Source organism: Linepithema humile, chromosome 1 (genome assembly GCF_040581485.1).
Source record: "Linepithema humile isolate Giens D197 chromosome 1, Lhum_UNIL_v1.0, whole genome shotgun sequence".
Lineage (NCBI taxonomy): Eukaryota > Metazoa > Arthropoda > Insecta > Hymenoptera > Formicidae > Linepithema > Linepithema humile.
The window spans coordinates 27,273,720-27,289,468 of NC_090128.1; the positions used below are offsets into that span (position 1 = coordinate 27,273,720).

Below are 15,749 nucleotides of genomic sequence, written 5' to 3' on the forward strand. Positions count from 1 at the left end.
CTGCATTATTTCAACAAATTTAACTTTCTTTCAATATAACATAAAAAACTTTGTTATATAGCATTTTTTTGAGTCATACAAATATGGAACTTATTATAAAACAAAGTATACAAATCTAAAAAATTATAATAACCAATTTATGTTAATTTATTTATTATTACTTATCAATATTTTTTATACAAATTTATATTAGTACATTTCTATACATGCATATTCAATTTGAATACAAAAATGTAAAAAAAGTAATTGGAAATAATAAATTGGAATATTCAATTTTTTCATTTTTTTTACTCTTTATGCATTTAAAATAAAACAATTATAAAAATATATTTTATTTCTTCAGAGAAATACACATAGAAGTGTAGAAAGTGCAGTTGAACAGATTTGCAATGGTAACTCGCAGATTCGTAAGAATTCCAGTAATTCATCAAACGTAAATAAAGTTTGTGTAATTAATTTTTAACATCAGTCCTAATATGTTCTCGTCAGCGGTTGAAGAGTCCGAAGAAAGCAAAATAAAAGCCATTGAAGTAACAAGTGTTCAAGATGATCCATATGATCCATATGATGTAAAAAAATGTGCTCAATGGATTCAAACAAATACTCTAAAACAGGTTTAAAAGATATATAATCTCATATATACATATATTTAAAAAATAATAGTCAAAAATTTTATTTAAATAACATAGTTTTTTGCCATTAATCGTCTGTTCCATGAATTGCGAAAATCGTGAAATTGAGGTTACATGTCAATGCAATTTGCTCAGTGAAGTCCTTGTTTTCAGAAAAAATATAGTTTATATTCTTTATGAATAGAATATAAATAGTAGATAAATAATTATTTTCAAAAACGATAGTAATAATAGTCATTTGTTGAAGTTAAAAAGGATAACATTACATTTGGTTGGAGTATTAACCTATATATATATATATATATATATATATAATGTGTATATACATTTAGCTGAATAGTTGTAGCTATTATTATATTATACGTAACTATAAATAAGTTAATTTATTTTTAACCGTTTATTTAAAACTAATTTATTTCTAGGTATGTCTCCAATTCCCAGATAGCTTATTGCCAGATTCCATAGATGTTGTACTACGTTTAGAAAAAGACGTAGGACAGAAAGTATATATCCTAGGCGATACAACTTGCGGTAGCTGTTGTGTCGACGAAATAGCGGCTCAGCATGTTAACGCGGACGGTATAATACACTTTGGACATGCTTGCCTTAATCCTACCACTCGCTTGCCAGTTTTACACATTTTGCCGAAAAATCAATTTGATGCGACAGAACTCAGTAATGAATTCGAGCGAGTTTTCCCAGATTGCACAAGGAAAATCTTATTTTTCTACGATGTGGAATATGCACATAAAATTGGTAAATGTTTAAATTATTATTATAAAATAAAAAAGATGATTGTAATTAATAAGATATAATATACATTACATGTTAATTACAGAACATATATATAATGTATTGAAACCTATATACAAACATTTAGTTTTGTCTAAATTGAATTGTACATCAAATGTGGAATATACTGATATAAAAACAAGTTCAGCTCCAATTGTCTTAGGTAGACATTACACATTAGAGAATGGATATAATATACAGGATTATGAAGGTTTCTTTTTGGGAGAAGAAGGAAAAACTCTGGTGTTATTAGCAATGGGTATACCTGTGAAAAGATGGTATTGTTTTACAAATAATAAAATTAATGAGTTTGAAGCACTGAACACCCCTTGGTTGAAACGAAGGAGATTCTTAATTGAAACATTGAAAGATGCTCATGTTGTGGGAATTGTAGTTGCGACATTGGGTATTAAAGAATATTTAACAGCTATAAACACAGTGAAAAAAACTCTTAAACAAATGAATAAGAAATCTTATATTCTTAATGTGGGAAAAATAAATCCTGCCAAACTTGCGAATTTTCCAGAGGTACATCAAATTGTATAATGTAATGAAATATACTTGGCTTGAATTTTATCTCTTTGTATACTTATATCAATGCTTTGAATCTTTTCTTTCAGATTGATACTTTTGTTGTGATAGCTTGCCCAGAGAATGAAGTATTCGACTCGAGAGATTTCTTGAAGCCAATGCTTACACCATACGAAGTTGAATTGGCATTTAACAGTGCGAGGGAATTTTGTCCACAATATTTTATGGATTTCCGGCAGATATTACCTGGCGGAACTCACTACGTTGATTTTAAGCCATCAATGGATTCAGATGTTTCTCTTATTACTAGCAATGTTAGAAACTACAAGGATGATTTATGTACCGATCAAATGAATGCTTTGACAATACGTACACCAGGTATACTTAATTTACTTAAATTTAAAAAATTGATAAATTCAAAAAACTACAACCATGAAATCGTACTTCTAATAAGGATATATTTAACTTTTAAGTTCTTGTTGTATTAGTTTCTTAAAAGATTTAAGAAATTCTGCTTCTCTACATTCTTATGATTTTTCTATATATATACTAATTTAAAAAATATTTTCCTTTACTGGAGTCATTCTTTAAATTTCTACATTTTTTAAATAATAAGTTTAATAGTTTAAAGAGTAATTCTATAGCAATGCAACAGTATAATTAACATACCAATTTTTTTGCCAGGTGTTGTTGCTATTGGTAAAGCTGGGGCTCAATATTTACAAAATAGATCCTGGAAGGGTGTCGAACAAAGATTAGGTGAGGATCCTGTGCAACCGGCAGAAATTGGTCGTACTGGATTAGCATGGGAATATGTAAATGAACCTTTGAAAGCAGATAAACATGATACAAAAATATAATAAATATAGTATCATTCTCTATTGTGGCAGTTATTTTTATTTATTCTTTTTTTTTGAAGATGCGAAATGCAGTACAAAAGTAAAGCATAAAATATTTTTTAAATTATTAATTTACATGCAAAGAAATTTTATTACTTACTTATTTTAATCCCTGTACATTTATTTTCTATAATTTGATATTAAGTTTTTTTTGCAATTTATGTCATTGTAGGAACACCGTATATAATAAAAAATGTAGGAGGGGAGGGGGGGTGGTCTGATTCTCCATTATGTAAGATTCACACTGCGTACGTTATTTCACATACGACATTCGGTATTCGATAGGAAAATGCGCTTTCTAAGGACTTCATTTTTAAATCTATATTAATTTCTAAAAACCAAGTTTTATTGGGCATCGAATGACACACGATACAGACGCAATGTGAATATTGCATCATTCTTGAATGTTTTATGGCTGGTTTATGCTTCGGTCTTAATCTTAATCTTAGTCTTAGTCTTAACTTAATCTTAAGGACTCGTTTATGCTTCCCTGGAAATTCGGACTACGCATGTGCAAATGTAACAAAACCTAACCACTAATTTATTTTTATAATTTGGATTTTTTTTATTCCAAACAACATCGAATTGTTGGACATATTCAATTAAATCAGCATCACTCATTTTCGTATTTTACAAAAATCGAAAACCATTATTTCGCGCGGTTTCGTGCTGCGTCGGACGTCAGACTTACCTCATTGGCCCGGCCTTAGGACATTAGGGACTAAAGTTAAAAGATGGGATCTTTCCAAGATTAAGATTAAGACTAAGATTAAGACTAGGGAAGTATAAACGCCCTTATGGCATTCTACGTTATCAACTCTTAAGATTAAGATTAAGACCGAAGCATAAACCGGCCATTAATTCAGTGTGTCCAGATTTGAGACACAAGAAGCAAGCAGCATGAATCATAAATGAATACCGCACACATACGCAAGTAATCTAATAGCGTTTTCGATTATACAGGATTTGAACGACCCAGGGTTGGTTAATGACGTCATTGCAACCTCTCCACCAATGAAAGACTTGCATTTATAGTAAAATAGTGATTGATCAACCCTGGGTCGTTCAAATCCTGTATAATCGAAAACGCTATAAAAGTTTAGCCAAAACTCAAACCATTTTAGCTAAAAATGGTTCCGAGCCGAGAGAGAAAGAGCTAAAGAATGATGCTTATTCTGTCTCGCACGTTTATCTCAGGTGGCTTGCGCGTGTGCGGTATCCCTTCCATTCATGCTGCTTGCTTTTTGCGACTCAAATCTGGCCGCTCTGAGTTAAACGTCATTTCTCGTAACATCACCTGAGAATTGTAAAAGAAAATATTCGGCTTTCGTAAGGGAAGAAAAAATCGTAAAATTGCTTCTGCTATTTGCGAAATAATGTTACGTCTTTAAAAAATGGCAATGTTTCAAGCACGTTCCGTACTACAGTGCAAGTGGAGTCTCATCGTTGGAATTTTACTACTGTGTGACGTATCGCAACATGTGTCACACGGCGAGACCACAGTTAACCTCCAAAAAGAAAATATCATAGGATTATTTAATGCCAATAATAAAACTATTTCCGTAGTGACAGATAGTCCGAATGCTTCGAATGTTACGACAAATGTCACAGCAAATATTTTACCAGAATTATTCAGTACAGCACGATCTGCGAATAGTACAAGCAATATCGTTAATCAGACCAGTTCGTCAACCACCGTACAACATCCTGTCACACCTGTAAATACAACACAGCTTAACAATATCACAGGCGATCAGACGACCGAAAAAGGCAGCACGGTGCCGCCGAGTCCTGTCAACGATAAGAATACCACGGACATCTCAGTATCATCACAGAGTCCAGATGTCGTCAACACAACGAATACAAGCACAACCACCGTTGCCCCGGAACCAGTTCTTCCCGACAAGGGTTCTGCTGAGGAAGAACACAACAGTTCGATGTCCATATTCTTTGTATTATGCGTCTTAGCGCTGGGCATATTATTGATACACTTGATGCTTCAATTCAATTTCCAGTACCTTCCCGAGTCGGTGGTGATAGTCTTCTTAGGTGCTGCAATAGGCATGATTATAAATCTCATGTCCAATCAAAATATAGCAAACTGGAGGAAGGAAGAAGCTTTCTCGCCAACTGCATTTTTCCTGGTCTTGCTACCACCTATTATATTTGAATCAGGATACAATTTGCATAAAGGAAACTTCTTTCAAAACATTGGCAGTATTTTAGTATTTGCTATTTTTGGAACAGCAATTTCTGCATTTGTCATTGGCGCTGGCATATATCTACTAGGTCTGGCGCAAGTGGCGTACAAACTGAGTTTTGTCGAGAGTTTTGCATTTGGATCGTTGATATCAGCGGTTGATCCTGTTGCCACAGTCGCAATTTTTCACGCTCTTGATGTTGATCCAGTCTTAAATATGTTGGTCTTTGGAGAATCAATTTTGAATGATGCCATCTCTATTGTATTGACAACATCAGTATTAGAATCCAACAATGCAGCAACTACCAGTGAAGCTATTATACTTGGCTTGAATCGATTTTGCCTCATGTTCTTCGCATCAGCAGGAATCGGCGTAGTTTTTGCTTTAATAAGTGCATTGCTGTTGAAGCATGTAGATCTCAGGAAGAATCCATCTTTGGAGTTTGGTATAATGTTAGTGTTTACATATGCTCCATACGTTTTAGCAGAAGGCATACAATTGTCAGGTAAAGATTTATAATAATTGTGCAATAAATTATTATATTTTTATCATTTTTTATTATAATATTATACTATTATTACAGGAATTATGGCAATCCTGTTCAATGGAATCGTCATGTCACACTATACACATTTTAACTTGTCTACTGTTACCCAAATCACAATGCAGCAAACAATGCGAACATTAGCCTTTATAGCTGAGACTTGCGTTTTTGCGTATTTGGGTTTAGCGTTATTTAGCTTTAGACATAGGGTAAGTGTAGCATATACATATATGTCTATTTTGCATTCAAATTTTTTAATTAAATTCTTTTTCACAGTTTGAACCAGCATTAGTTGTTTGGTCTTTAATTCTGTGCTTGATCGGAAGAGCCGCCAATATATTCCCGTTGGCCTTACTTGTTAATCGTTTCCGTGAGCATCAAATCACGAGGAAAATGATGTTCATCATGTGGTTTAGTGGATTGCGGGGTGCTATATCGTATGCGTTGTCGCTTCATTTAGATTTCAGCGACGAAACGCGCCACGTTATTATAACAACTACACTCATCATTGTATTGTTTACGACCTTGATATTTGGTGGATCTACTATGCCCCTTTTGAAATTCTTAAGGGCCGAAAAGAAGCAAAAGAACAGCAGCAGGAGAAAGAAGAAGGATAAGGAAGTTTCCTTGAGTAAAACCAGAGAATGGGTAATTAAAAAATTCTTGAGCGAACAATTAATGTATAACATTTTTATGCACATGTAAATATCATATATTGTTTTATAGGGACAAACTATAGATTCCGAGCACTTGTCGGAACTCACAGAGGAGGAAATGGAAGTGTCCTTCCTGCAGTCACGGATTCGCGGTTTCGCGAGATGGGATCTGAAATTTTTCATTCCGTTCTTCACAAGACGGTTCACGCAGCAGGAGTTGAAGGATTGCAAGTCGCAAATGACTGATTTGACGAATCAATGGTATCAAGCGATTAGGATTAGTCCAATTGAGTCGGACGACGAGGCAACCACGGCGTCGACCGCGCAATTAAATCTGAATGTCGGTGGAACGGCCAAGGAGCAGCCACGTGGGAAGGAGAAAAAGAACAGCCGTCCTAGACACGGGTCTATATTAAGTATTTAATTTATTTTATGTGTGTGGTGTGTCCTTAAGTGTGCTGAACTACGTGCTTTCAACTTACCTGAAAAATGGATGTATATAAGTATTTATTACAAATATCGGTATTTATATATATAAAGTTATACATAATACAGCTTAGATTTTTTCGAAAATAAAAATTATTTTTATTGAAGCTGCAGATATTATCTCGCTCTGATGGATCAAGGGAAAGAGCTTTTACAATTTTGCAAGATTGAAAGTGAATATGAAATGTCTTTTTGATTTGATTCGCTTATTGCCTAATATTGATCGCACACATTTCATGCCTTTTACTAATAAGATGCTTTATTAATATATTTCTATTTATGGAATTTTTAAATATGGGTTTTATTCTCTAATTGTGTTTTTATGGGTTTCTAAGCAGCCATAAATGGAGAATTGAATATTTATAGTTTGTTTATAGTGCCATGATTAATAGTCTAAATGAATAATTCTGTTAGTTTTGTTAATAATAGATAGAGCTAATCGTTTGTTATACATTTATAGAACAAATTAAATTTGAGTAGAGCTAAGAAATAATAATTCTAGTCCTTTAAAAATTAATAGCAATTAATATAAAATATTTAGTTTGCATTAATTGCGTATTAATTAATTGCGTAAATTCTGCACAATGTGTGAGTGAAGTTTTTCGAAAATGTCAATACTACCTTTGTACTTTTTTTTTCCTCACTAATCTTTACATATGTATAATTATAATCGCATTATTGCGTTATATTGTTAAAAGATTGTTTATGTAGCAAAAAGCAATGTGTTATTCAATACGTTTGCTTTGCCATTTGAAGCTTGGCGATGGTGATGGGTAATAAATTGATTTCACCAAGATTTTAAAATGTTAACCAAAATGCTATTAATTTGCAGAAATGAGGAGGATTGGTCTGATTAAAGTTCAACTTGTTCCTACTAGTATTATGGATTATATTTACTTTCCTGTCATGTGTGTATAATCTGATTTCATATAATTATCTAATTATGTTATATTCCCTGGTAGAAAGTGCCACGCTAGATCCTGATGTCTAGCTAGCTCCTATCTTGACTGTCATGTTGTATCCCTATTTAATATAATAAATTTAGTTTTGAAGTGGCGCGAATCAGCGTCAAGCTATTTCTAACGAGGTGCTAGAAATATACTATGTTAATAATGTCTAATTAGAAGTAGTCTGGCGCTAGTTTTTTCCAGACTACTTCTAGTCAGGGCTATTCAAGGCTGGGAAAAGATCATTTCTGACATGAAATATGACATTTCTGGCATAAAATATGACATTCGGAATTAGTTAGGCTAGGAATCGAGAGATTTATGTACTGCAGTCTGCAAATATATCTAAATAATCTAGACGTTTTAAAATGGATAAAAATTTGAAATTATTCTCTGCGAGATACAGAGCTTCCAAATATAGAAATACTTTAAAATTGAAAAGACACATTAAACAAATTAGTATTAATAGGCAAAACAAAAAATTGAGGAGCGGCGTGGAATCAAAAATAAAAGAGCATTGTGGCAATTCCAATGATTTAAGAAAAGAACCTGTATTTGACACCCAAGAATCTATTTCAGTTTCTGAAAATAAAATTAATAATCAAGACACTAATAGTGATGATTCTAGTGAGTGTAACAACGATGAGATATATGAAGAAAACGAAGATAATGATGTTAATGATCCTGAGACTCACGTAGAAACTGAACCCACTGATGCAGACAAAGAAAAAAAATTAAGAGCATGGGCTTTAGAATGTCAAGTTCCGCAATCAACTTTAGATAAGTTGTTAAATATTTTTCGGACTAGGTTAATGCCTTCATTGCCAAAATCCGCAAAAACCTTTTTGCAGACAAATACTGCAACATACAAATAATTACAATGACAGATTCTGACGGCACTGAGGGACAATTTACTTACTTTGGTATTAAACAAGGCCTACAGTCTTGTGTAAATAACGATATACATAACAGCAATACTTTAAATTTAATTATTAATATCGATGGCATAAAACTATTTAAATCTAGTGCAAAAGTTGTATGACCTATACTCGTAAAAGTTTACTTTGAACCTGACGTTTATTCTCCATTTGTCACAGCATTATACTCAGGAAATCATAAACCGAAGGATGTAGAAGAATTTTTATGTCAATTTATTTTAGAAATTAACGATCTTAAGCATAGTGGCATAGATATTAACGGTAAACAATATGAAGTAAAAATCAAATGTTTTGTATGTGATACACCGGCTCGATCATTCTTGAAAGGTATAAAAGGACACAATGCTAAATATGGCTGTGAACGGTGTACAATTGAAGGAATAAAAATTAATAATACAATGACATATACATAACCAAAGATAATTGTGAAAAACGAACTGACGAAACTTTCAGAAATTTCAACGATATCGAACATCACACAATTGTTTCTCCGCTTGTATTAATACAGCCATCATTGAATATGATAGATCAATTTATTCTCGACTCAATGCATCTTTGTTTTTTAGGAGTCATGAAAAAAATATTGGATGCGTTGATGTCTAATGATTTAAATGTTAAATTAAGTCAAGAGCAGAGAAGCGAATTATGCAAGAAAATGGAAATTATAAAACACCAGCAGCCAATCGAGTTTGACCGAAAAATTAGACCTGTATCGTGCCATTTAAATTATAAAGTAACTGATTATAGATTTATTTTATTATTCGGCGGGCCAATTCTATTTAAAGATATTCTTGATAAAAATATGTACAAGCATTTTCTTCTTTTACATGTAGCATGTCGAATGTTATGTTCAAAAAATGCTTTAAACTATGTCGATTACGCCAGAGATCTGTTGCAAAAGTTCATTTTAATATCAAAAGAACTGTATGGTCCAGAATTTGTGGTAATGAACGTACACAGCCTTCAACATATACCAGACGACGTACAGAATATGCAATGTAACTTAAATTACATAACTGCGTTTCCGTTTGAAATTTTTTTAGGAAAAATAAAAAACACATTACGTTCACCACACAATGTTGCTCCTCAATTAGCTCGAAGAATGCACGAAAAAAAATTATGTCTTAATGAAAAACCGTCTCTCCCTTCAATAGAAATTCTACAACAGACTAATGGAGAAATAAAAAAATTAAAATATAAACAAATAACCATTACAACAAAATCACCCGACAATACTGTTATTTTAAACAATAAAAATATTTGTCGTATAAAAAAAATATATGTCACAGATGGTATTTTTAAAGCAAACGTCGACATTATGAAAGTAAAGGATTTCGTGTACACATATCCGTGTAATTCTGCAAATGTAGATATTTATGAATTAAATCCTAAACCAGCATCAACAGACAAATCAATTTTAATTAATACAATTTCAACAAAATTAATGATTTTAAAACCAAATAAAGAAAATACAAAAGTCTTTGCTTTGGAACTTTTGCATTAATATAAAAGCGAATATTTAAGTTTACAATTGGCTTAGTGTGATGTGGTGCGGTGATAAGTGCAGTGTGCAAAACATGAAAATATGGATTCAAATAGAAAGGTTTATAACAATGTAGTGTGGTTGGCAGTGATAGTCGTGTAGAAGCTTGCAATTTCCAAACTTTTGCACTCTAAGCCACTACACAAAGCAAATGCTTTGTGTATACCGCAGGCTAACGTCTGCAGAATTCGAACTGAAGAAAATAGTGTCTATCTAATGTCAAAATAGACGGTGTCAATATTCATGTGTGAATGTCGACAATGTTGTCATAGAAACGCTACCAAGGCTCGAGAAACAAAAAACGTTGCAGAAAACACGAGCACGAACAAGATGGCAGGACTACTGAACGAAAAGTATTTACAAGATTGAACATCGCTATTGATAAAAATCGAATTTTCACAGTAAGTGATATTGTAACATAGCCAGTGACATAATTTTTCTACAGGTTGCTGGGTATATTTAAATTTGTTTATCTTATATTTATAGATGTCTGACACTAGTGATAGTGACGACGAAAGTCGTCCATACGTGATCGTCCAATTCGTGACAAGAGGAAGAAAAGGGTCCATAAAACAACTGGACATTGTGCCAAGAAATTGGCTCGACTGGAACGCGAAGACAAAAAAATTAAAATGTAAATTTCTTCCGCCACCATACACTGAGAGAGATTCCGAACTGTTACATAACATTGTAAAGAATTTAGACACTGCACCAACATCATGGCCGGAGTACACCGTGGAAATTAAAGCACATGGAAGTATGAATTTATGTAATTTTACTATTAATTATATAAGAAGTTAATACTGTAAAATATTACCAAATTTTTATTATTGTTATTATTGTAATAAACTTATTACAGAAACGTATGCCGATGCTCTGCTTAGATTACAATTATTAAATGACAAGGAATTTGCTTTTACAAGTAATTCAAATGAAGATCAAAATGAAAAATCAAAGAAAGTAGAAAATTCAATTCGCAAAAAAAAACTTTTAAAAAATGAAGAACAGATAAACGAACTATTCAATTCTGTCACGACAGTGGAAGAATTTCTTCACGAGGATCGTCTTCCAAACGAATGTATTTGTAAAATGTGTATTTAAAGCATAATTAATAGGATGAGATGTATTAATAATCTATTTTTATATTCAATAATAATTTATAATTATTAATTATTTTTAACATTTTCAGCTTTTAAAATATTAAAAAAGACTGGCGAAAAATCATATGCAGAAAAAATTGGTTCTTCCAAATTATCTAACTCATCTAAATGTACTTTGTGATTGTCTAAGTTTAATAATTAATGTATCTATTTAAATTTTTACCGCATATAATTACATTTTCTTATTTTTTTAGGCGAAAATTTATCAAAAAGACTTGAGAAAAAGAATAAATGCACGGACGAATCTGCAATATGTGATACCTTATTCGAAGGTAACTTTATTTGAATGCATATGTATCATATAATTCAATTATGTATGTTACTTTTTTATTATTGCCACTACATTTACATCAATTGCTCTACATAACTATATATTATTATATTTTTATACATTACAATCCACAACGCCTGCAACATAATTAAAAATTTTTTATAATTTTATACAACATAATTTAACATTCATTTTGGTATAAAAATCATTTGATGTTGATGAATATAGTAATTCTTCCTGCTCAGTCTATTTGTTTAAGAATAATATTTTAAAATTGATTATATTGCATAATTAGTTAAATAATATATTTAATTTTCTTTACTATACGTATTATTTTAATTGTTGTAATATACAGATGAGAAATCTAATGAAGTTTGTAAAAAATGCTAGTAATTCTCAAATTAATTCACTTGAACAAACATCATTTTTCTGTGTTTACATTCGTAATTAAATACTTTGCATCATTTATTATAATTTTACACATTATTATTTTTATAATTATTTTCCAGATGAGTGTATGTCACAGCAAACCAACGACAAAAATTACACTGCAATGAAAAATGATTCTTATGAAGAATCTAGTAAAGATAAACATGACAAAGGTAATTTATAAAATTTCTTATTTATATTCGTTTACATTCAGATTAGATTTGTTCACAACATTAAATGTTGATATTCTTAATTATCTTGAATTACAGAAGTAAATGGCAAATGAGAAATCGTATAATTATAAATAATAAAATACGTTTCAATGATTTCATAATGATGAAATGTTTCTTTATAGAATACATTATTTACGAATTCTTTAATTTTATGGTGTATTTTTTTCAGATGAAAAATTCTATGACTTGGACTTGTTTTCAAATAATTTAGGTATGGTATTTTTAGATAAACTTATACTATATATTTCTTGACTAATTTTTACTAGAAGTTTGTATATTTTTCAGATCAACAGTGCCAGGAGGAAAATGTCTTACTGTTTGAAAATGAAATACCCGTCATATCAACTATTCCGAATATTTTAACAAACCAGCTAAACGAGGGTTCCGCTGATGTTATACAACAGTTGAAATCTGCGATTGAAATAAATGATACAAGTTAGTTGAAATTATAAACGCAATCGAAATTTTCCACACACACACACACATATATATATATAATTTTTTATGTATATATGTTTCGAAATTTTTTAAAATAAATTTTTATTTACAAAAATAAATTTGCTACTTTCAAAAGTAGAAAATATCGCATTTGATATAAAAAAATAAAAAGTGTTCTGATTAATCAAACGGCTGCTTGTAATTTAACACAAAATTAAAAATGGAAAATTTTTGTTCTGAATTTGTAAGTGCTTCTGGTATAAGTATAATAAATCTGGTATAAGTATAATTAAAATGTGTGTAGTATGTGTGCGTGTGTGTGTGTATGTAAAATATAATAACAGTTCTTTGATAGTGTTTTGCATAGTCTAACAATTTCTATGTTTATATTTTCAGTGTGCTTATTTACGTCAGTACATCGATGTAGATCAAACATTATCGAAAAACATTAGCAACAAATTAAAAATAATTATGTCAAGAGAGATTGCATTAAAATACACGGCAATTAAAGAGATAAACGGGAAAAAAGTTTTCAAAAGAACTCGTCTGTATCAGTATATTGAAGGTAAAATAACTATATTATTTAATTATTATCAGTAAGTAACTGAACTCATACCGTGTATGTGCATAATTTATTATTTCTATTTACAATTATTTCAGACATATATATCGGATTAAATATAAAGGGAGAATATATTAAAGAATCCCACATTTTGAAGACAATCAGCAATACTTTGTCGAATGCAAAAGACTGGGAGGGACACCGAAAGGATCGAATTAAAAACCAAACTCTAAACGCCTAATAACTGTCTTTTCAAGTTGTTAATTTTTTAAAATTATTCTTAAATTATTCCTTAATTGTATTTCTCATTTTATCATCCATATAGAATAAAAAGTTCACACAATAGTTGAAACAATTTTGTTCAATGTTTTAACATATTAATACTTTCATATAACTTCCATATTTAAATGTCCAGATTAACAGTGCTTAAAAAATTTATGTTAATATAATTTTGGATATAAAACATTGAGTTTCTATTGAATATCATTTTCTGTGAACATTTAGATCTTTTCCGAACATTGCAACGTCAAATTCTATACGGACATGTGTATGTAAAAATATTAAGAGAGAATTATCGAAAATTAAATATTTTATATTTTGTTATATATATTTTTAATGAAAAATATTAAATTTTATTTTTAACGTCTGGATGTCGATTATAAAAATAAGAACTGCGTGAGAACTAGCTATCGCCACATCATGGCTAGATAGTACAACATCAGAACTACCGTGCGCCACACCACGGCTAGATAGCACTACACTAGAGCTAGCTAACGCCTGACTAGTCGATTAAATCGGGTATTAAACTGGAAGAATGTGATGATTTTATGTCTGGCGCTAGTCTACATGCCATACTAGCTCCTTATCAGGCAGTGGGGCAAGTAAGTTAGCGCCAGCCTAGCACCATGGTGATTTTTCTACCAGGGTTCTTGCCGAATGGATAAAAATTATTTATGTGATCTATTACTTTTATCGGTATTAGAGATACAAATAGCAAATTTTTATTTGTTAAATATATTACACATATGTGAAATAGTTTCTCTAATCATAAGAAAATAATTATAATATTCAGTGAAAACAACGAAATTTATTATGGTATATCATGATTATAGTATTATATTATATTATATTACATTTAATAATATTTGACACAATTATATAATAATTATAGTAATTATTATTTCAATAAGTAATGCTATTTAAAGATAAATTGATAAATTAGCAATAGTATTTAACAGATTAATTTAAATAATTTATAATGTTTTAATTACTATTATTTTGCTGTTGTCGCAGGATTCTGTTGTTTGCTCAGAACAAACTTGTATTATTAGAAAAAATGCGTTTTATGTTACAATAGTATTTGAAAGATGTGAAATTAAATTATATGTTTGGTTTTGATACCATACATGTGTATACGAATAACATTGAAAGTAATCAATCGATATTACGATAATTGGAACAATAAGTAAAACAGAACAAATTGAAATTAAAACGATCTGTATCTTAGTTCTTAGTTACGAGCGAAGATATTGTTGCGAAAATAAAATATATTTGTCGTGAACACTTGCGAGCATGTTGTTCCGTATCATATCATTCGCGAGAGGATACGTTATCTTGCTTCCTTGAGGCCGAGCATTAACCCATTGTAAATTCTGTAGAAATCAGCTGACGGATGATATGCAATATTACGAACCGTGCTCTTATTGTAACATCGAGTGAAATGTATTATTGATATTTCATTCAGCAGGCAATACGCAGGATATTCTGTAACTGCTAATAAAAAAGCGGAAAGCTGATAATGTTGAGAATTGTGCGACAAATTCAATAATGTATACTCTACTCTGTCCTGTATCTAAAATATACTTAGAAAAATGTGAACATACTGTACATTGTTCTTTGTATAATCGTAATCATCCAGGGACAATAAAAGTGATATAATTTGTGATACGCACAATGAAGGAAAAGTGTTCGCGTGATTGACTCCAGTCACTTTCTTTCCTCGGATAGTGGATAATAAGCGAGAAGAGGGCAGTTTTTATTTTGTTGCGAATTTATTTCTCATATCATATATCGATTTCGGGAGGTGGGTACATGGTTTGTCTGTGTTATTTTATTCTTTGCGGCAGGGCACATAACGGAGGCAGCGTCTAAACATCAAATCCATTTATTCGTTCGATTCGTTATCGCTATTTTTATTATGCTCTAGATTTTTTTAACGCCTCGCATGGTCGTACATCGAGCGACTGAAGCATATAAGACGTTAGCATACAATAGATCGGCGATGATTATTCGGTGTTCTTGAGCACCGAACCTTCTTTTTCACAGTAAATAATTCGTATACACATCTCGAGAAGAGTGCGTGACTGTGTATGATACGTTCGGGCGAAGGAATGTGATTTAATGCATTTTCGAATATCCATCCGTGTAAAAGGGAAAGGAATAATTGTATGCGATAAGATATAACTAAGAAAGCGATAATTCTTTGTA

At 31.1% G+C, this 15,749-nt stretch overlaps 3 protein-coding genes across 4 annotated transcripts; all 3 read left to right on the top strand.

Annotated features, from left to right (window-relative positions):
• The first annotated feature begins 171 nt into the window (after window positions 1-171).
• Window positions 172-2,836, top strand: Dph2 (Diphthamide biosynthesis 2). Its single transcript, XM_012360943.2, has 5 exons — window positions 172-614; window positions 1,055-1,388; window positions 1,471-1,952; window positions 2,045-2,333; window positions 2,640-2,836. The coding sequence occupies exons 1-5, from the start codon at window positions 477-479 to the stop codon at window positions 2,813-2,815; spliced, it is 1,419 nt and encodes a 472-aa protein (XP_012216366.1). The 5' UTR covers window positions 172-476; the 3' UTR covers window positions 2,816-2,836.
• Window positions 2,837-4,030: 1,194 nt separating this feature from the next.
• Nhe1 (Na[+]/H[+] hydrogen exchanger 1) lies at window positions 4,031-7,621 on the top strand. Its single transcript, XM_067348798.1, has 5 exons — window positions 4,031-5,560; window positions 5,639-5,808; window positions 5,876-6,247; window positions 6,326-6,660; window positions 7,574-7,621. Exons 1-5 carry the CDS (start codon window positions 4,249-4,251, stop codon window positions 7,596-7,598), a joined length of 2,214 nt encoding a protein of 737 aa, XP_067204899.1. The 5' UTR covers window positions 4,031-4,248; the 3' UTR covers window positions 7,599-7,621.
• Window positions 7,622-7,771: 150 nt separating this feature from the next.
• Window positions 7,772-13,607, top strand: LOC136997757 (uncharacterized). 2 transcript variants are annotated; one of them, XM_067348965.1, is made up of 10 exons: window positions 7,772-10,570; window positions 10,656-10,926; window positions 11,029-11,247; window positions 11,359-11,439; window positions 11,524-11,601; window positions 12,110-12,202; window positions 12,432-12,473; window positions 12,548-12,697; window positions 13,097-13,265; window positions 13,361-13,607. In XM_067348965.1, exons 2-9 carry the CDS (start codon window positions 10,656-10,658, stop codon window positions 13,150-13,152), a joined length of 990 nt encoding a protein of 329 aa, XP_067205066.1. In that variant the 5' UTR covers window positions 7,772-10,570; the 3' UTR covers window positions 13,153-13,265; window positions 13,361-13,607. The 2 variants fall into 2 exon arrangements, with proteins under 2 accessions (XP_067205066.1, XP_067205068.1); XM_067348967.1 differs by lacking the exon at window positions 11,359-11,439.
• Window positions 13,608-15,749: the final 2,142 nt, after the last annotated feature.